Here is a 22,061-nt window from a genome sequence, read left to right on the forward strand (position 1 = left end):
CATTTTCCTTTGTTTTATTTACTGAATTTTCATTGTAATACACATAGACGACACATAAAAGTAAAATGTTTTGTAAATTAATGTTAAATTTAAGGCCAACCATAGATTATACCAATGCACATATTGACAAAAATTGCCAGAATACGACCCAAAATTTCTAACCAATCCTCTCCCCTCAAAATACCCCCCATCATCTGCAGTTCACTGGCAAATAGCAAAATTATTGTTGTTATTGCAGGTTTGTTGTTTTGTGTGGTTCTTTGTATTACAGGAGTTTATACGATTAATAATTGAATTGATAATATATTTGGCTTTTGTGGTGAAGCCTTATATTTATGATCCTTGATAATTTGATTTCTGAAATAAATTGTGACCAATGCTTTGGGTAACTTTCATATAACTCCATCAAGTGGCCTATAACTGGGATGTCCCGTTCATATCGGTTAACTGCTGTCCGCAAGATAAAAGCGCACCAATCGTCAGATCACATAATGAGACAGAAAATATACTCTTATGGTATTCTACAAAGTGCTAGGCTATATGTCGATTACCATTGCATTATAAATATACAGCATTGTTAATAAAATACCTGACATTACTAAAAGAACACACATAAACCAACATATAATCTCACTCATTTTTATTGTTGTTGTGTTTCATCCATCAACATATCTTTATTTGCCTGTTTTATAGTGTACTTGAAGTATATTTATTTTAAGTTTTTACTTAGTACATATCAAGCAGTACCCTTCATTTCCCTGCCCCTTTCCTGTGTTTATTATTAAGTTACTACCATACAGAAAGAACATATAGTATATTTACAACCAAGGAGCAAGGGGAACTGGTTTGGGTTCAATATCCTCAAGGTCTCTTACCTATTAAAAAATCTGGGCTGTTAAATAGTCACTCTTCAATGCGTTTCACCTCTGCAGCATTTGAAAGTGGATTCTGATGAGAGTAGGTGGGAATATCTTTTAAATTTCAGAGAATCAAGTGGCAGAAACTCCATTAGTTCCATTGGATGGTATTTAAACTGCTTTCTATAACTGTGTGTGGATCTGTCATGTTAATCATTTCTGAAGGGGGGCAAACATCAAACATGTTTGCAGTGGGTAGACAAAGAGGTGCAAGTCCATTTAGGCTATATCACAATTGAGAGTTAGAGAGAACATTTGAATCGCAGATCTTATTGGTTTTTCCACATGGATACTGATACTTTCCAGATTTTTTATATTTGAGCAAATCACTCCTCAACGAACATGGTGCTAAGGTAGTACAGCTGGATTTATTTGTTCTGGGTACAGGTTTGGGAACAACGAGACGGCAATGTGGGACTTCTTCCTTTGCCTGATACCTTCTCTGATGTTGGTCCTATTGACTGTTCTTCTACGAAATAACTGGATTCTTTATCATGCCGAAAGTGCTCTAAAACTGTTGGGTTGCTGTATGTGGATTATAAGCTGTAGACTTCTAAAACTCCAATATCCTGCAATATCCGCTTCAGGCAAGGAGCCACAACTGATTTGCAAACCCACGGCACTTGCCAACCACCTGAAGAAGCACTATTCTGCTTTGGCCAAGCCTCCACTGGCAAGATGGCCTCAGTCTGACCCTCACTTTCAGATAATCACCAATCTCATCTGGCCCAGCACTGAAAGTGTTGAACTGCAAAGAGGAACCCGTTTTACAAGGGAACACCTTCTTCTCCAGGATGGGGGTATCGTGGCCCTGGATTGGGCTGTTGGTCTTATGAACCCACAAGATCAGCGCAAGAAAGAGTTTCATCCTGGAGGAAAAGTTCTAGGCCTCCACACTAGCAATCGAGCTATTATTATCTTGATTCCCAATGCTCTAGGCCGAGTGACACCACATTTGCTCAAGTTGTGCTATGAGGCTTTGCAACAGGGTTTCTACCCAGTTGTGTTTAATCGTCGTGGTCATGGTGGTTGCCCTCTTACTACTCCCCGTTACCAGGAGTTTGGAGATCCCTCAGACCTCATGCAGGCGGTAGTATATTTGCGAAGTCACCACCCATCTTCAACTATTTTTGCAGTAAGTGAGGGCTCAGGATCAGGCTTGCTGCTGTCATATCTGGGGGAACGTGGTTCATCATCCTACCTGATGGCTGCGGCTTGCATCTCTCCTGTGTTTCACGGGCAACTGTGGTTCGAGTACAAAATTCCTTGGCTGTATCACTGGGTGGCCCTTATCTACCGCAAGTTTCAAATAAACAGGTAGGTGGTCATGCAGCATTATGGGTTTAAACAACCCAGCATAAATTAAGTACTGGATTCACTTCTTTTTGACCCAACACTGATTTGAAAATAACCCAGCATTTTTTAGAGAGTATAGGACTATACAAGCACTTCTTTGAAATTAAATATTTGACCCTTACCTCCAGGTACGCCACTGCATTGAGCTCTGTGATGGATGTTGCTAAAATTTTATGCTGCAACTCCCTGCGAGATATGGAGGAATTCATGTTCTGTAGTGTTAAGAAGCAAGACGACAAATTGTCAGAATCCATGAACCACGTCAAGGACAATCCAAGGTTATCAATGAAGCCTGACTGGATAGGTTACTGGGAGAGGAACGAACCATTGCGAGATGCAGATGAAGTGGCAGTCCCAGTACTCTGTTTGTGCAGCAAAGATGATCCCCTCCTGCCACCTCTTTCCACTTTATCACAGACACTTTTTCACGATAGCCCTTACTTCCTGCTGGTCCAGACGGAGCAGGGAGGCCACTGCGGCTTTATTCATGAGGATGAACGTGAAACTACTACTTCCTGGAGCCATTCTTTAGTGCTAGAATATTTTCGTGTGGTGGCCAATTTCTTTGCATTGGAGGAGAAGAAGAAAGTGTTCAAGGATGATGCGCAGTGCTGGGGCCATGGCCTCAGGCATAGTGCCAGTTTTGTGCTGCCTAAAAGAAGGTCAACCTTGCTACGCAAAGAAAGGCCAGTTTTAATTTCACGTAGACGTCAGACCTCAACTCCATCTGATACATTCACAGTGGAAGAAGAGCGAGAGGATTTTACTTGGAATAGGTCCTACACTCGCTGAGTGAGGGGAGCAGGTGGTGTGCTAGAAGCACAGCGGATTGACTTACTACAGCACAGAGCCTGTGAGGTCGTTATTATTTGTAACTGTTATGTCCCTCCTTATGTTTCGTTTTGTTATTTCTTTGTGGATGCATGTTCTGTCAATTCCTGCCATTTCATTTAAGCAAATCGTAACGTGGGTTAAGTGGTTTGTGGATCTGTCAATCATCGTTCTCGATGTGACGACAGCGCCGAGTTCATCCAACAGCTGTGGAGGCCAAAGCCTATACAAGCATGTGTGCCAACGAAATCAGGGCGCTCCCCTCATTTTTGTTTGGTTACACTTGTTTGTTTCCTCTGTTAAACCTCTTTGTATGGTTTAAACCCTCGACTTGCTTTGTTAGTTATGTTGGAGGGAGAACGGACAGATAGGACATAACGTGGTATACACCTGCCACACTTCATCCATCTGAAGAACACAAGTTTATAGACATTTTAATCTTGTTTTTATCTTTAGTTAGTTTAGTATTTTCTTGGTTAATCCTGGTTTGTTTCATTTAATTTCTTTGACACTAGGTCCGTTTTTCTTTTCAATTAAGTCCATTCACTAACTTGTTAATAAACTTCACATCTTTGCTAAACCTGTGGGTTTTGTTGCATTTTAACCTTTCAGTGCATGGGCAGTGATTTAAACTTTTTAATGTTATGCCCAATTCCCCTGGACATACTGGGGCGTAACATAATGGGGGCTCATCCGGTATGTTTATTGGAGTTTATTACTGCTCTCAGCACCATACCACCAAAACATAGTCAAAGTAATAATGGAATTAAAAAACAGTTGTGTGGAAATGAGTGAAACAGGAACGTACAAGAAAGATTAACACAGAGGAGAACCAAGTTGTACTAAAATTACTTTATTACAGTTGATTTCTTTGTCCAGTAGCCCTCTGCCAACAAAAGGAGTAATTACAAACAAAACATTACATTTGTCCCCATGGGATTTCAGATTTTTTTGTACATTTTAATTTACTTCTTGTAAGTTTTTTTTAAGTATATTTTGTAATCTCTCCAACATTCAGTTTTTCACAATTTATACATTTTAATACAGATTATATATGGATTGTTATGGTAATGTTGAAGCAAGGAGACAATGAGCATCAAAAGGAAATACTGGTGACAACACTGTACAGAGATATAGCCCTTCCTCGATTTATATCCATCCCCATGTTATAACACTTTTAAAAGGGTCATAAAAACAACAATGTTAAGGGCTTCCAAGGGAATCGAATTTCTTTAACAGGGTAGACCTCTTTCCTTTTAAATATATTGCATACTTTGGAAGAATAACTGCAGAAGTGAAGCTGATGTCACATTTTGAGTCTATGGCCGCTAAACTGGTCCAGTGATTCCATTACAGGAGAATACTAAATGGATGGCATCTTATTTAATCAGGGTATAAACTGGCATGGCTATATTATGTTGTTACATTTGGCCCAAATATTTGCCTATGGATTGGCTCAATTCAGTTCTATTGAGATAATTGGCGTCTGCAATCCCATGCATATACCAGAAATGTGCCAAGCCAGATGTTCTAGGATGACGGACATCATGGGTAGCACAGACACTTGTGCTCTATAAGACGGCAAGGTTCACTTTCTAATAGAGGATGTCCACAAAATGTATTTTTAGTACTTTTGGAAGCCATTCTGTAATAGGCATGATGGCAGTTTATTTCTGTGAGGAAACTACAAGGGTTTAGAAGATGAAAGTTGACTCTGCTGGTTCACAGATAACAACATGAGTACTGGCACTACTGAATAAGGTCATTCAGACCTCTGAAGCAAGGGAGACGCAAGTACAGAATGATAGAAAGGTCCAGATAAAGTCAAATTGCGAGGGGGAACTTTTTTTGCTTCACTTAACACCTCTGAGAATATGTTTTGTGTATATATTTATATAATTTCTTCTTTTTAAATAATTATCATATTAGAAACCAAGGTGTTTTTGTCTTCACATTCAAGCAATTACGTTTTAGTTTAGTTTTAACTAGTCAAAACCGTGTCTGACTGTTTTGATTTCCATTTATTAAAATTTCTAAATATACAATATACACAATTATTTTCCTATACATCCCACTTAAAACTCCTCACTTTATACTCTTCTGCCATAACGCAATGTTTTAAATGCTTTCTTACTTATAGTTTTACTAATTTGTTCTGGTAAGGGTGCAGTTGGAGGGTGGATGTTGGGAGGCAGTCGCCGGAGCTCTGGGGTGGGCGTGGAAGAGACAAAGGCTTAGCAGGGACGACAGCAGCGGCACCCACCCACCCAGCGAAAAACATTCAGCGGTCTCAAGCTTACCCAACCTAGACCTCCCCACCCCTAAAATCCACACAACACGCTCGTCACAACCCAGCCTGAGAAAGGGAAGGAGGGGGCGCCAGAAGTTCAGGAGACCTGCTATTATAACTGTAGTGTTCAGTGAAGAAACTTGGTATACCTGTAGTGCTCAATAAGGAATAGAAGGGACGATAAAGTGCTTGTCTGTGAGGTTAAAGTCAGTGAAAGTTGCAGAATGAAGAGGTAACGAATATAAGTCAACACAACAGGCTATTCTCCTTTTGCATAGTTGCAATTGTTAACTTTGGCATCACTAAATCAAATGGTTTAAACTAACACATTTGCCATACTGTTATGCAGGAGTGAGGTTTGTCAACAAGCTTTTACACTTATGTACATTCATATAGCAAAACTACCCTTCTATTCGTCTAGCCCATGTCCCCTAAAATATCTCAAATAGATAGTTCACCCAAAAAATGAAATACGCCCTTTTGTGGTTTCCCGGACAGGGCTTATCCTAGTCCCAGACTAAAATGCATGTTTAAGCTGCCTTAATATTAAAATATTTTGCATTGACATATCTTAACATACACATCAGTGTTTTGTTTCAATGTTTTTTTGTAGGTTTTTTTGTAAAAACTACTGAAATGTCCTAATATAACTAAAAGGCCTAGTCCTGGATTAATCTAAACCCTGTCCGGGAAGCCACCCCATGGGTTTCTTTATTCTGTTAAACACAACGTGTTTTGATAAATGATGGCAACCACACAGTTGATGGTATCCACTGACTTCCATAAGATTTGTTTATCCCACTATGGAAGTCAATGGGTACCGTCAACGGTGTGATTATCATTTATCAAAAGATTTAAATTTTGTGTTCAACAGAATAAACAAACTGAGGTAAATGATAACAGAATTTTTATTTTGGGGGGAACTATCCCTTTAATACTATTAAAACACATCTATCTTACAATCATCTGTCCTTTTGGCCTATATGTCCTGTGATTGAACACGAATATACTATATATTTTTACTTTTAACCCCTTAACTGGCACTGCCCTTTTTTGAGTGCAGGGGGGGCTTGTACACCTTCAAATTAATATAACTCTGCCATTTTCTTGGTCTAGAAGCCTAATCTTGGTCTTGTTTAAAATAAGACACTTGAAAGTTTTTCACAGAAGTGTCTGGAGGTTAAAAAATATAAAATAAAAAAAATAAAATAAAAATATAGCGGTTTACATTTACTGTAATAAATAAAAATAATGCAATGAAGTATATATTTTATACATAATTTTTTTTTGTTTTACCAACAATGGCCACTAGGTGTCATTGGTTTGCTGCATACTCGTCACAAACTAATAAATTACTGTCGCTGCATTATTATTACTGCCAAAAGGTATGAAACTACATTCTAAGACCTTTCCAGCAAGATATAGTTTGTCGTGCTAGATTAAAATGTACATGCAAAAATACTGAAGTAAACGCTCACGGGACAGCACCAGTTAAGGAGGTTAAAAGCACAATAGCATCCCGATCTCCATCCAAATGTGTTTTTGGTTATTTGGACTGTAGACGGTTGGCAATCTATGGCAACGTAAAAAAATAAAAATCAAGAAAAATCCATATAATCCTGGCAGCTGATGTCTTTCACAGTATATTTTTATATATGTTCTGGCACAATAAGAGCATCAAAATGTTTTAAAACAATAGTGCTTAAAATGTATAAAAAAGACTAAACTAAAGAAACTCAAGTGCACTGTAAAGCTTGATTCATTTAAATTCTGCTATCCAACCTTTCTACATATCATCCATACAACAGCTAACCCTTTAAATCTATTCTTCTCAAGGAAATGATATGCACAACACTCCAAAAACCAGCTGCACAACCTGCAGGTAAGACCATGATAAAAACTTGCTCCATAAAAACATCAAATAACCAGAGTTCTGCATCTCACCTTTGATAGGCAATGCACTGCATTTTATATATTCATTCTCACTATTATTATTATTCTCATATCAGCACTCTACAATTCACATAGCATCTACTCTAAATCCATTATTCATCGTTTCTCATATAACTGCAAAAATGCCATGACAATAATCTGAATTCTAGCTGAAGAAACACTTTAAGTGCTGCCTGACACCCATATTAATGAGGCATTTGTGCTTAGTATGTGTATCAAACAGGTATTTCGAAATTGAGAAGTAAAGGAATAAAAATACGGAGAGGAAAAAGTAACCATACTATTTATCCTTCAGGTCCCCCTTTTGATCATGGTGCCCCTATATCCCTTCCCCAACGGCATTCAGGGTCAAAACACGTGTTGCGGGAGAGCAGCGGGTGGTCTTACGTGTAGGACAAGTGCGAGCCGTTTGAAATCTGAGAGGTGATGCTGGAACTCCTGTTCATCGCCTGCTCACTGCGCCCCCCTGAGGTGGCCCTCCGTACCGCCTGGGGACTGTTCCGCAGCCCACCACCCCCTCCGCTCGAGCGCTGACTGCCACCAGACCCATGGTGCACCCACGGAGACGCTCCACCTGAGGACAGACCGTGACCCCAGGGCTGATGGATAGAGCCACCCTGGCTCGGGTGATGATGATGATGGTGGCCGTGCTGACTTCCACCGTGGTGCCCACCTCCCCATTGTGACCCCTGAGAGCCAGCACCGTGCTGGGAGCCCCAGCTGCTCTGAGCTCCCGGAAAACTGTGGCTGTGGCCATCCGACGAAGACAAGCCGGAGAGCACCATGTTGCTGAAACCCAGACGCATGCTTTCAGAGTCAAACGCCTCGATCTCACGGGCCTGTTTTTCTAACAGGCTGCGGATTCGTTCCGAGTGTTCGTTCTGAAGGGCAACCATCTCCTCTTCAATCTGAATTTAAAATATTTAGTGGTGTTTATTTAAACTGTTCGAGGGTATTTGGCTTTGCATATTTTGGTGAACTTACCTTCTGCTCCAGCAAAGCCCTCCGAAGCGAGACCCTCTGCTCGAGCTCTTTCCTCTCACGTTCATGCTGGGCATCCGTTTGCATCTTGATTTTACTCTGATAAGCGTTTAACAACTCCAACTCCTGCTGCAACTGCATCTTTAACACCTGACACTCCGCCTCCTGTGCTTCGTCCAACCGTAGCTGACGAAAGAGATGGGAGGTGGGGTTACACGGTTGTATGGCAGGCGCATGTGACACCTTTCCAATCAAAGCATCTTTTAGGAAATTCACTTCGCTCGGCTATACTCACAGCTTGTGTGGAAAGCATGTCGTTGATCGAATGGTCGTACTGTTCGGCGAGGATGGCTAATTTGCGCGTCTGCTCTTCTTTCAGTCTCTTCAGCACAGCCTTGTGGTCAGCCTTGGGTGTGGTCTCCAGCAGGTGGTTGCGCAGGGCCTTGTACTGTCGGGTCTGAATCTTACATGTGTCTTGAAACTGCTTCTTGATCTGCAGCTCTTTGGACTGAACAACAGTAAAGCAAATGAATAATCCTGTACCTCAATTGGTATACGCATACGTTTCCGTAGATAAAACGCATACTGATAAAAATGTATAGGTTGAATTTGCTGTGGATAAAATATGCATAAATGAGAGTATGCGCACTAGGTAGCAAACGTACCTTAAGACTCTTGGGCTGCTGCCGGACCTCCATGACGTGCTTGCGGCGTAGCTCTCGCTCTCTTCGCTTGTTGTACTCCATCTGGTTGGTGAGTTCGGTTTGGTGTTGCAGGCGGATGAGCTCCGTGCGCATCTTATGGATGCTACCCAGCTGCCTCACCTCCAGCTCCTGCATGGACTCGTGATGGCGGAGCAGCATGGCATGTTCCAGATCTTTCTGCGTCTGCCGTTTATTAAGCTCCTGAATTAACAAACAGATGAACATGTTGGGAGTAACAGTATGGACAAATATATAGTTCAAGTGACAAAGTGCATTATGATGTACAATACTTGTCTCCTGAAAAGATCTTTCAAGTAAAATTGATCTGGAATTTAAAGAGTTACCTCCCGTACGAGGTCCTGTTCCACATTGTGTTTTGCAATAAGGATTCGCCGTTTGAATCTGCGACACTCCAGCTCCAGATACTGGCGTTGTCGGCGGAGCAGGTTGGCCTCCTCCTCTGCTTGGTAGTGCTGAAAGTTCTCCTTCTGCTTCGACAGCCACTCCTGTTTCTCCTTCTTAGGTGTGGACTGGTTCTCATTTACCTCCTGAACAGAGTGTGTGAAACGTAAATGGGAATTATAATGCAAATTATAATGCCTTGTTCGCTGTAGGAGCTTGAACATGCAGAGCATTTCAAACTAGGACTGTGACTTTAAAACAGTGATTCATTGTTTTATTTGTATAACCACAAATAAAGTGTCAAGGAAGTCTCAGAGAGGTATTATATTTGCTGTAAATGTTTATGTTTTTCATTGGTGGATAATTTAAATGGAAACAAAGAAAAATAATAATTCTGCCATATGTTCATTCTGTGAAAAACGTAATATTGTGTTCAGAGGCGAACAGGCAAAGCAGGCAATTGCCTAGTGCCCCGCGTTTGAGGGGGCCTGAGGGCTGATCATTTAAAGGTGACATGGAATGATTGAACGGAGTATTTATCCTTGTTCTGTGATGTGACATGTAGACAAAAAAATGTTTTGTTTAGGTCTGTAATGCCTTAGAAGCTTCCTAAAAACCTCTCTCAGATAGCTCTATTAGGGTGGGTGATTTTAAACAAGTGGTTTTGCACCTATTTGGCTCCCCCTACTGGCTTAACTTGCAATCTCATTACTGATTGGCTGACTTTGATGCCACTCAAAAAATTTAACCAATTATTTTAAAGAGGAGGGGCAGTGAGATGCCTGTGATGTCATAAGCATCAGTTTTCAGATTGGGCCGTTTTCTGGCAGACATTTCTAAAAGAGGAATTTCTATGAGACTGAGATGTTTAGCATGTTTAGCACTCTTTGTATGTTCGTGAATGTGGGTAGACTACCATTATTCAACAAAGACAAGGTAAAAATGCTTTTTCATTCTCTGTCCCCTTTAAACAACTGAAATTTTAATATTAATAATACGCAACACAATCCCATGTCTGCATCCCCCTTAGTTGGGTCCCCTCTCATTATGCTCATATGCTCTTGAAAACTTTGCCACCTGTTTAAAATTGGCATAGGCATAGCCATTAAATCCAAGGTACTGTAGAAAAAGCAGGCATGTATTTTGTGTGCAGCAGGCATGTATTTTGACATGACGCATGATGCACATAGATTCACATGAGCAATGAACACATTTTGACATGACAAGCCAAACACATATTTTGAATTCCCGCCCCTCGGCCGCCCATTGTTGTTCGGTAAAGTTTATTCAGGCTTTTCATTTGGAAAATTTTGGTTGCCAAACATTTGGGGCATCCCTGGTTTGTGAGAAAAAACAATCATATTATGAGCTTTTAGTGAAAGTTTTGACGCATGTGTAATGTAAACAGATAATAACAACTCTAGATTCAACTATGGCAGCATGTGAAATTGCATTTGTTCTTGCATTTTTTTATTAGATCAGAATTACTTGCCACAGACGTGGAGAGACTTTTTCTTCATGGGCATAAGTTGCACATTACACAAACATTCTTGCCTTTCACCTCAACAATGGAAAAGTAGTGCTTTATACTTCGTGTTTGCGACCGCTACCTTTGAGCTTGTTGTACTTGCCATCGCCCTGTCGCCGGTGTTTTCGGAGTGATTGATGCGCGATGACCGGGCTGCATGTCTGTGCTTTGAGATGGGGCACAGTCATCAGCAGCACCGCTGCTCGTTGAGAAGAGAAAACGACGCGTATTTTCATGTCAGTCTACAAAAGTCTCCAACCACGCTGGAAAAGATAGCTAGATTTGTCCTATAAAGTCGCTAAAGTGATAGAAAGTTGCTCAGACTTTTTAACACTGCTGCTCGCTCCTCGGACTTGGACTGCGCGTGTGGGGGGGCCTTTTTGTGAACTTTGCCTCTGGTTGGCTACCGATGGAAATTAAGCCAATCATCATCCGTTATGTGTCTCAGAACACACACAAGAGAAAAATAGTGTTTGGCTGAGAGAGTGAGCATACGCGGCTGAAAATCACTACAGTAAGATCAATTTTAGTAACGCGCAGCATTTTAATGTCAGTAACGATAACGGCGTTATAACGGGGGAAACAGTAATTTATTTGATTACTCGTTACTGAAAAAAACAACGCAGTTACTAACGCCAATTACTTATAACGCCGTTATTCCCATCACTGGTTATATATGGATTACTTTTAATTTTAAAAATTGCCACTTTTTAAGTGTGTGCAAAAATGTGCCGTTTTGGGTGTGTAATTTAAAATGCAAATGAGCTGATAAACAATTCAAACACTGATCACAATAATGGTGGTTTGTTGCAATTGAAACTCAATTGTGCTGTGAATTATTTTCTCTCTCTCTCTCTCTCTCTCTCTGAACTAAATGGCAGTGCCGTGGTTGGATAGTGCAGATTAAGGGGTGTTTTTTTTTTTCAACCCCTTGTGTGTGTAACAACATAGGTTATGTTGACCAAGGGTGTGTAGAACACTGGGTGGGGTTCAATGTATACTCTTTGCACTGTATAAATTTATGTATGTACTATGTTATTGTGCAGCAGCTGTATTGTGTGTCTAAAACAAATTTCCTTCGGGACAATAAAAGTTTATCTTATCTTATCTTATCTTATCACATCATAAGAAAGGCCAAATTTCAACAACATGCGTTTTCCTGTGCTTGTAGGGAATGGATGACCAAAACTAGGTTACTGGATTGATCTTTTTTCATATTTTCTAGGTTGATAGAAGCACTGGGGACCCAATTATAGCACTTAACCCTTGTGCCTTGTTCCAATTCACTACCCTTTCGTGTTGTTAGCGGCCAAAAAAGGCCACTAAATTAAACGGCTGTAAAAATGTATCAGATTAATATTTTTTTCAATTTTTTTTGCATAAATCTGTTAATCAACCTCAGAACTGATCAAAACTACCAAATGTTTCCAAAAATTTCATGATTTTAACTCTTTAATTGCCAAGCTCATAAGTGATGCCACTGATTTGAGAAAAAAAAAAACACAAAATCACTGATTTTCAATATAAAAAGTGATTGTGGACTGAATTTTTTTTCACCCTTTTCACAGTCTTGGGCATGCCAAAAATTGGTAAAAACATTGGCTTTGATGCATTTTTAGTTTTTGTGCAGCATCAGATTAAATTTTTTTCTCCCTCATTTATTGTTAGTGGCCATTTTTTCCCCATTGACTTCCATTATAACAACATTTTTTGATTGCAGAGCCATGACACCTTATTACCATGCATTTTTGATTCTTTGTGGTTTTAGTTTTTGCAAAGAGGTAAAATTTGTCATTTTTACTGTTGATCACCATGTGGCACAATTAACCCTTTAGTAGCCTGTGCAAAAAAAAGAGCTTGAATTCTGGATTGTACATTGAGTTATATGGACTATAACAGCATATTAGAGAGAGAGAGAGAGAGAGAGAGAGTGTGTGTGTGTGTGTGTGTGTGTGTGTGTGTGTGTGTGTGTGTGTGTGTGCGTGCGTGCGTGCGTGCGTGCGTGCGTGCTTGCATGTGTGTGCGTCTGTGTGGAAAAATCTGTAAAAAATGCAAAAACAACTTCAAATAAACTGAACAATGAAGCAAGAGTAGAGGATGGATGGAGAACTAAACAATCAAACAAATTTTTTGGTGTGTGTGTGTTCAGTCTTTTTAGCAGGACTTGCAGCATATTACTTGGTGCTCTCTGCAGGTGTGTCTACCACAACGGATACAAATGCTGACTGTTCTTTTTTTGGTTCTGTACACCACTTGCATGTTCCCCTCTTCACTCCTGAGCTGCTGGTGCCTGCTGGTGTCTGTGGATTTGTGTCTAGAGGGACAGCTACAGGAGACTAAATCCCTCTCACCAGTGCAGCACTAACTGGTGCGCGAGGGAGGTGCTCTCTCCTCAATACTAACACTAACCCTACACACACACACACACACACACACACACACACACACACACACACACACACACACACACTCGTACACACACACACTCGTACACACACACTCATACACACACAATGGTTTTATAGTCCATATAACTCAATGTACAGACCAGAATTTATGCTCTGTTTTTTTGCACAGGCTACTAAAGGGTTAATGGTGCCACATGGTGATCAACAGTAAAAATGACAAATTTTACCTCTTTGCAAAAGGAAAAGGCACAAAGAATCAAGAATGCATGGTAATAAGGTGTCATGGCTCAGCAATCAAAAAATGTTGTTATAATGGAAGTCAATGGGGAAAAAATGGCCACAAACAATAAATGAGGGAGAAAAAAATTTAATCTGATGCTGCACAAAAACTAAAAATGCATCAAAGCCAATGTTTTTACCAATCTTTGGCATGCCCAAGACTGTAAAAAAGGTAAAAGAAAATCCAGTCCACAATCACGTTTTATATTGAAAATCTGTCATTTTGTGTGTTTTTTTTCCCCAAATCAGTGACACTACTTATAAACTTGGCAATGAAAGAGTTAAAATCATGGAATTTTTGCAAACATTTGGTAGTTTTGATCAGTACTGAGGTTGATTAACAGATTTATGCAAAAAAAATGTGAAAAAAATTTCATCCGATAAATTTTTACAGCAGTTTAATTTAGTGGCCTTTTTTGGCCGCTAACAACACGTAAGGGTAGTAAATTTGCCCACGGTATATTGTTAAGTTTTTGAAAAATTTCAAAGCATTTTCTTAAAATATGTGTAAGTATAAGATTTGTCACCAAAAATCATTCCATTTGCTGAAACACAGAGAAAGTTGTGGCCAAATTAAGACAAAAAAATTGCAAAAATGGCCAAAAATGGCCCCAACAACACATAAGGGTTAAACATGGAAAAAGTCAGATTTTCATGCCATTGCCCCTTTAATATAACTCCAATTGTGTTTGGCAGAAGACAACAGACATAAATATCATGGATGAGTAAACAATCATCAAGTTTTCATTTTGGGTTTGAAATAATCCTAGGATATATAAATAAATATGCACAATAAATGTTCATTTAGTTTGACCAATTTTCAGTTTGCTGTAATTAGGTTTGTGTTATATCAGCCTCATTGCTTTCTCAATATTGGTGTCCGTCATTGTTCAACTGCTTCAGCAGGTGTACAAAGTCATTGCGATTGGATAAGTACACATACACGGACACATACCTCTTTCAGTTGCTCTTTACGCAGTTTGTACTCTCGTTTCTGTGACTCCAGGAAGCTGTTGAGCTCTTTCTTCTGCTGGGCCTGAATGTGCTGCTGGAATTTCTTCTCATCATTGGCAAATGACTTGGCCTTCGGGCAAAACATTCATAAAAATGTCAAAAAAGAAATGTGTTTTAAAGTTTGTGGACACTCAAACAACCTGCTTACAACATTAGAAATTAACAGGCTAATAACAAAACTAATTTTATGTACACATTGCGCTGCTCTCATGTCAAAATTAGGTCATCTGTCCCTTATCATTTTAACAACTCATGATTTCTGAGGTTGTCCTATGGAAATTGGTCTGGACGTCCATCCCTCACAACCTAGTTTTGGAATCAACAAGGTGGTAGACTGAATAAGGCGTATAGTCCTATGCACGGCACTTTAAAATACAATCCATTTTGATTTCCAAAATTACCCTATGCCTTGCTTTTCTCTTTGTCTCTCATTCACTATCCCATTTTAATAAAGGCAAAAATTCTCCTAAATATATATTTTTAACATAACTGTATGCCTACTCACAAGAAGGCCTTGACATCATCTGATTGATGAAGATAAAGATTAAAACTGTGAGTGATAAAAAAGGAATGTGACATCATTTGGCTTAAACATAACTCTGATGAACAGTATATTTGTGGCATGAACTGCTCAACCACTCGGCTCTAATCAGATCATGTTACCCGTCTGGCACATGCTTACATCTTTCTCAATGCCTGCTTGGTTTTTCTTCACCAGTTTCTCCATCTCAGCAGCAAAGCTGTTCCTCTGGGCCTCCAGCTCTTTGTCCAGCCTCAGTCTGTGTTCATCCATCTCAGTTTTCAGCTTGTTCTCCAGGGCCATGAGGTGCTTCTGGTGCTGTCGTCTCATGCGCTTGTAACCGGACATCTGCTCCCTCAGTTCAGAGTCTTGCTCGTGCTCCTGCATCTGCCGCGTCACCTGTCAGTCGGCCAAGAAAATGACACGAATGTTGAAAATTACAAGAACGTGAGTGAGATAGGAGCGAGCAGTACATTCCTGGGATAGTGGAGAGTTAAGGCTGTGGAAACGACCAATGACGTGACGTCACCCTTGAATGTTCACTAACAAGAATCACTATTAATGAAAATAACATGGATGTGACTAAAATGAGCTTTGAATGCTATATTCATGGCTAGAATCTTATTGTATAAAGTAAGACTAGAAAATAAGTTTTCATCTAAAAATCATAGAACTATGTTTAACTTGATTAAAAACTGATAAAAAGGTATCTCACAGTGATACAGGTAATACAATCTAGTAGAATATGTTTAATGGACAATGACTTCTGACAAGATTTACTTTTTGGTGGATTTTCTCCTGAGAGTGATTTTTAAATGTCCTTTTTCCCAACATCAGGATTCATTACATGCAACTTATTATTTAGACATTGAAAATTTTGAACAGATCATCTGTGATCGACTCACCAGAGAGGCCGTGCGAATGGTGGCAAAGTGCTCGCGGTTTCGATGGTGTTTGCGCTGGGCCGGCTGCGCTGGTGCTGGCTGAACCTCTGGTGGCCGAGTACGTGTCTCAGGATCCTCATGGTTAACTTCCTCTTCTGCCTGTATGACAAAAAAGCATCAAGATGTTCACTAGGGGTGACCCCTAATAGTAAAAGATGCTTTGGTAGGAGAAGCCTGATTCGACAGTGATGTGTTATAAAATGAGGATCATTGAGTTTTGGCTGTATAAGGGTGCACATAATCTGATTTCACATATGACAGCTTTCTCCCAATAAATGACTACACATCACATTTTGATTGTGGGAAGAGGTTTCCAAGTTAATAAAACATTGCGAAGCAGTTGTCAATTTTTTTTCTGCAGTTACAAAGACAAAGTTAGAACTTCTGGCTATACTTTGGTTAATTCAAAAAATTCTCTTTATTTTTATTTAATTTAAAGATTAATCAGGGTTATCGGAGTTAACTATTTGTGGCTTGCATTTTTTTTGTGGCCTTAGGCATTTTGTAAACATTTGTTCTGCACCTTCCATTCTTACTGTATTTTTTATTATGAAGGTAAATTCTGATGTAATTTAAGTCTGTAAATTTTGGATTGCTTTTCATTGTATTGATGTTGTGCTGGCACATGCAATTTAGCAGAACGTGCTACTGTAGGTGCTCTACGTGTTATATTTAAGGTCGTATTTAAGAGTTCATCAAACTAAACATCAAAAACTGTTTTTTAACAGGCATAAGTTGAAAAATGTTTTACAACAGGGTCATTGTCTTGTCAAAAGTTGAGCTACAAAACAGGTAAGCTTTTCCTGAAATTGTGTGATGACACGAAAAATATCTGCACCGAATTATTAACCTATATTATACCTGACACGACTGTCTCTCATGTGATTTAATGGAAAATAAAAGTTAACCATTTGTTAACTACCTGGTCTGGTCCTCCTCCCAACCCATGCACACAAACACAACTATCAGTCGACTATAGGCAAGATTCTGCAATTCTGATTCGACAATTCTCAAATATGTAAATCTTTAGTCGGGGACAACCCTAATGATGACTGGGACATCAGATGCTTAGGTGAAGCTAGAGATATATTGTGAAATCTAATACATAACACAAAATATTAGTGATGCACCGATGTATCGGCTGCCGATATGTATCGGACGATTTTTGATTCATTTAAAACCATCAGCATATCGGCAAAAGCACGAGAAAGGCCAATACCGATTGTTTATAAATTAACTGCGAAGGCAATAAATTGCATGTCTGTTGCATAATCCAGCATTTTTTAAAATAATTATTAAAATAATTAACTACTTCCTAAAAGTATTTTAACAAAATAAAATCCATCCAAATTATATTTAGTGAGACGAGCGATGGGTGGGGATTGTAAATAACATAGTTAATCACGTGAGCGATTACTCATTCACGAGAGCCATGCGGTCAAAGTTATAGTATTTCGGAAAATGTCTGCAATGTTTGGGCTTTTTCAAAATCTCGGAAAAGACCAAAAATCACCAAAATTTTATCTTACTCGGTGCCTCTCTTATTATTACGTTGGTCAGCTAAATGTTAAATAGATCCAATCCATGTTCAGTAAAAATAATTTGATGCAGAAATAAACTAACCAATAGGCCAACTGTATAGTATTGTATACAAGTGTTTCATATCGGCATTGGCGAATAGTTGTGTTTAAATCAGTATTGCCCCCCCCGCCCCATATATATATACTTTGGGTTATACATACTGGCTTCAGGTGTATGACGGAGCTGTTGGACATGACGGTGTGGTCTTTCTCCAGCTCAAGTTCACTCTTGTTGTCATCAGCGGCATCAGGAAGGCTGTTAACCGAGCTGCTCTGAGAACTGGCGCTGATGGACATGCTGGGTATGGACTGGTTGCTGCCCACGCTGCTCACTGTACCCGTGCCACCTGCACTGTGCTCCCCTTCCTAAACATGTGCACAACAACAGTTGACCAGTTGTCCAGATGTATTCATAGTCCTATAAATCAAAGAATTATGCAGCAGTACTGCATCTTTGGGTTCCAGCGAATCCAGTGAAATGGGTTTTATTTCCAATCTGAATGTTGCATTAACAAATTTTAGCAGGAAACACAGGCTAACGACAGCAAAGTGGTGGGTTTTGTTGTAAATGTAGCACTGATATGGACTACATGACGTTTGGGAACAGACCTCGTCGCCCTCCTGGGTCTCGGTGGTTACACCATTGGGGGCCTCCTGAAAAAGAATCTTTTTCATCTTGCGGTACTGCAGGTTGTCCAGCTCTCGGACAGCATCTTTTGTCCGCAAAATCAGGTCCATCAGAACAGATTCTGGCCTCGCTCTCAGGATGAAGGCGTGCTGTGGTTTTAAAAAAGTGTGCAGAAAAAGGAAGTTATTTCAAATGGCATTCAGGTAGATTACGATGGCACTCTTGACTTTATTGTGAAGTAAAGACCTGCAGCAGATCCTCAGAGTGGGGTCTGTCTTGGGGAATTTTCTGAAGGCAAGAGTCAACGAAATTTCTAAAATAGTCCGTCCTGAGGAATGCAAGCAATACACAGAAAATCAGAAACTGATGACGGCTTCTTTACGTACACATAGACAGTAAAACTTTTTATTCACGTTTTAACCAGAAGTTAACAGATGTGCGGTAGAGTCTTCAAAAAGTAGAGTTTAAGGTAAGTATTATGCACAATAAATGTTTATTTAGTTTCATCAATTGTCTGCATGTCCCCCATTTCCTGTAATTAGAGTAATGCGTATATTAAAAATGCACCAATATATCGGCTAACAACCGCATCAGATGATAAAAGAAATTTTTCACACTATCGGCTATAGGACGATAGTTTAAAAACAGCCGAAAATGATGCCCGATATATCTTATCAATCAAAAGAGAACAGGATGCAATGAACACTAGTTTAATGTTCAATATTAAATGGTCTGAATAATCGGTATCTGTGTAATTTTTTATAGCAGTGCATCTCTACTAAATATATGCATTATTATGGCCTCAGTTGACTTAGTAAATGCAAGTTAATATAACCACCAAACTATCAGTATCAGCAGATATTAGTCAGAAAAATCGGCTATTGGTGGAAACATTTGATATCGGTGCATTTCTAGTAAATGTATGCGTTATATCGGCCTCAGTTACCTTAGTTAATGCAAGTTAATATAACCACCAAACTATCAGTATCAGCAGATATTAGTCAGAAAAATCGGCTATTGGTGGAAACATTTGATATCGGTGCATTTCTAGTAAATGTATGCGTTATATCGGCCTCAGTTAACTTAGTTAATGCAAGTTAATCTAACCACCAAACTATCAGTATGGTCAGATATTATTTCGAATAATCGGCTATTGGTGGAAAATTTTTATATTGGTGCATCTCTAGTAAATGTATGCGTTACATCGCCCTCAGTTACCTTAGTTAATGCAAGTTAATATAACCACCAAACTATTAGTATCTGCAGATATTAGTCTGAATAATCGTTATCGGTGGAAACATTTTATATCGGTGCATCTCTAGTAAATGTAGGCATTATATCAGCATCACTTAACTTAGTTAATGCAAGTTAATATAACCACCAAACTATCAGTTTCAGCAGATATCAGTCTGATTAATCAGTATCGGTGGAAAAATTTAATATCGGTGCATCTCTAGTAAATGTATGCATTATATTGGCCGCAGTTAACTTAGTTAATGCAAATTAATATAGCTAGCAAACTATTAGTATCGCACACATCAGTCTGAATAATCGTTATTGGTGGAAATTGTTTTTTTTTTTATATCGGCGCATCTCTAATGAATATATGCGTTATATTGGCCTCAGTTAATTTAATAAATGCAAGTTAATATAACCACTAAACTATCAGTATTGGCAGATATTATTCAGAATAATCAGCTATCGGTATCAGTGATTTTTTTATAATATTGATGCATCTCTAGTAAATATGTGTTATATCGGCCTCAGATTGGCCGATGACCAGCATTTCTTTCTTAATATAAACATTGGCCGTTATAAACCTGAAACGGTCGATCACTACCATCAACAAACTAGTTAATTATGTAGTTATCCCATATTTAAAGTGCCAGGACTCACCATTCACTTGATTGCAGCATGGGACTCTCATTCTGCGCTATGTGGTATAAGGCACTCATCGCGTTCATGTTAAACAGAGGAGGCTTCCTTTCGGCTACAGGACAATGGAGAAGGAAATGTGAGAGAGACTTTCACAACATTAAACTCAATAATCAACGAAAAGCACAGTCACCTAGTTCTATGCAAGTGATTCCAAGAGACCAGACGTCAATCTTTCCATCATACTGCCCCTCATCCATGGCTAAAATCACCTCAGGGGCCATCCTGAGACAAACAGAATGAAGATACATAAGCGATACACCAGGCTGTGTGAACCAAACCCTTAAAACACGATGGCAACCGGGGCGCTCACCAATATGGAGTCCCCACAAAAGAGTTTGCTGGAGAAGCGATGGAGGCAGAACCAAAGTCTGCCAGTTTCACCTGTCCAGGTTCGGTAAGCAGGATGTTTCCAGCTTTGATGTCCCTGAGTAAAGAAGAGGGAACAGTCAAGACAACGTTTTAGAAGTGATTCTTTTTGATCAATGCATTGAAATGAATAAGTTCATGAATGACACTACATGTTGCATGCAAACAATGAGGATAACATGATAACATGAGTTTTTCATGACAGGAGGAAGCTTGCACCTTGATTCCAACTCCATCAGTGTCATAATGAAGCATTAGCACAAGCGAATATCATAAAAATCATTTAAATTAATAAACACACACACTATTCAAAATTCCACTAACCTGTGAATCATGTTATGGGAATGAAGGTACGCAAGGCCCTGCAAAGCACCATGGGTAATTGCAGCAATCTCAATTTCCTGAAGGGGCTTCTTGTGAACTAAGTACAAAAAAAACATTCATTCAGAGTACATGCTCAACAAACTGACCAATAAGGAAACTATCATTCTTGAGTCATCCTGTAAAATCAAACAGATTATATATGCGAGTAAAACAATGTGTACCCCCAAAAACCCTGTTTTCAGATTAATTATATAGGTGATATCTTGCCTTCAAGAAGGTCAGAGGCTGAGCCCAAACAATACTCCATGACAAGCTAAAAGGGAAAAGATGAATTTAGGAAAGAAGCTAAACAAACTGGTCACTATTATTGTGTTTATATAGAAAAGAGAGACTAGATGAGGAATTCATTTCCGAAACAGATCTTACCCATGCCGTGTGTTCCCGCAGGTAGCATCCTTTATATTCTATGCTGTTCGGGTGTTGTATTCTCTGGAGAAACCTGACTTCCTTAATGATATCCTGCCATTTCTAAAAAAAAAAAAATACAAATAAAAATGAAGGTAATTGCATAAAATCAAACAGTCTTGCTCATTAAAATCTACATAACTTCAGCTCTAAGAAAACAGAAAATTACAGTACTATTAAAAGGATTTCCTTTAACAGAAACAACAAAACTGCATACACTAACACAGCTCTCATACAGGATGGCATCCCTTTGTACAGAAATGACAACCTGTCAAAATCGAAGCTATGACTTTGCTTCAATCTGAGGTCTTAGACAAGACAAAAAATAATGAATTGTGGCAATTTCATTGAATTTTGCTAAATGATGGTTGTTCAGTGAAATGTCAGATAAACATTAGAGATTGCCTGGGCTGCATAACGATTAATCATGACTAATAGTGACTAATCGTTTGCAGAATAAAAGTTTTTGTTTATATCATATATGTGTGTTTATTGGGTATAATAATTATGTATATATTGACATTTAATTTATAGTATAAAAATATAAATACTTAACCCTTTAACTGTCAACTGGGGGCCCTTTTGAGTATTGGGTGAAAAGGGTGATCTGCACCTTCAAATGAATATAACTCT

General features: G+C 39.1%; 2 protein-coding genes across 4 annotated transcripts in view; one reads left to right on the plus strand and one right to left on the minus strand.

Moving 5' to 3' along the window:
• The first annotated feature begins 266 nt into the window (after positions 1-266).
• LOC135776648 (protein ABHD15) lies at positions 267-4,688 on the plus strand. Its single transcript, XM_065287492.2, has 2 exons — positions 267-2,234; positions 2,402-4,688. The coding sequence occupies exons 1-2, from the start codon at positions 1,327-1,329 to the stop codon at positions 3,063-3,065; spliced, it is 1,572 nt and encodes a 523-aa protein (XP_065143564.1). The 5' UTR covers positions 267-1,326; the 3' UTR covers positions 3,066-4,688.
• taok1b (TAO kinase 1b) overlaps positions 3,942-22,061 on the minus strand; it is a 36,484-nt gene continuing 18,364 nt past the window's right edge. For all 3 annotated transcript variants that reach the window (XM_065287489.2, XM_065287488.2, XM_065287490.2), the window contains exons 4-20: positions 21,390-21,491; positions 21,231-21,276; positions 20,964-21,060; positions 20,584-20,697; positions 20,404-20,495; positions 20,232-20,325; positions 18,582-18,663; positions 18,317-18,484; positions 17,870-18,073; positions 16,089-16,226; positions 15,346-15,582; positions 14,605-14,733; positions 9,377-9,580; positions 8,994-9,233; positions 8,624-8,836; positions 8,332-8,514; positions 3,942-8,255 (exon numbers count right to left, since the gene is read on the minus strand). In XM_065287489.2, coding sequence (XP_065143561.1) covers positions 7,731-8,255; positions 8,332-8,514; positions 8,624-8,836; positions 8,994-9,233; positions 9,377-9,580; positions 14,605-14,733; positions 15,346-15,582; positions 16,089-16,226; positions 17,870-18,073; positions 18,317-18,484; positions 18,582-18,663; positions 20,232-20,325; positions 20,404-20,495; positions 20,584-20,697; positions 20,964-21,060; positions 21,231-21,276; positions 21,390-21,491 — 2,868 coding nt within the window. In that variant the 3' untranslated portion in view covers positions 3,942-7,730. The remainder of the gene's footprint in view (positions 8,256-8,331; positions 8,515-8,623; positions 8,837-8,993; positions 9,234-9,376; positions 9,581-14,604; positions 14,734-15,345; positions 15,583-16,088; positions 16,227-17,869; positions 18,074-18,316; positions 18,485-18,581; positions 18,664-20,231; positions 20,326-20,403; positions 20,496-20,583; positions 20,698-20,963; positions 21,061-21,230; positions 21,277-21,389; positions 21,492-22,061) is intronic.

The sequence above is a fragment of the Paramisgurnus dabryanus genome, chromosome 18 (genome assembly GCF_030506205.2).
Source record: "Paramisgurnus dabryanus chromosome 18, PD_genome_1.1, whole genome shotgun sequence".
NCBI classification, from domain to species: Eukaryota; Metazoa; Chordata; class Actinopteri; order Cypriniformes; family Cobitidae; genus Paramisgurnus; species Paramisgurnus dabryanus.

Excerpts from the sequence above, each read along its gene's own strand:
- LOC135776648 (XM_065287492.2), top strand. The coding sequence starts at position 1,327 with ATGTGGGACTTCTTCCTTTGCCTGATACCTTCTCTGATGTTGGTCCTA. Across the intron at positions 2,235-2,401 it reads CGCAAGTTTCAAATAAACAG|GTACGCCACTGCATTGAGCT; the intron begins GTAGGTGGTCAT and ends CCTTACCTCCAG.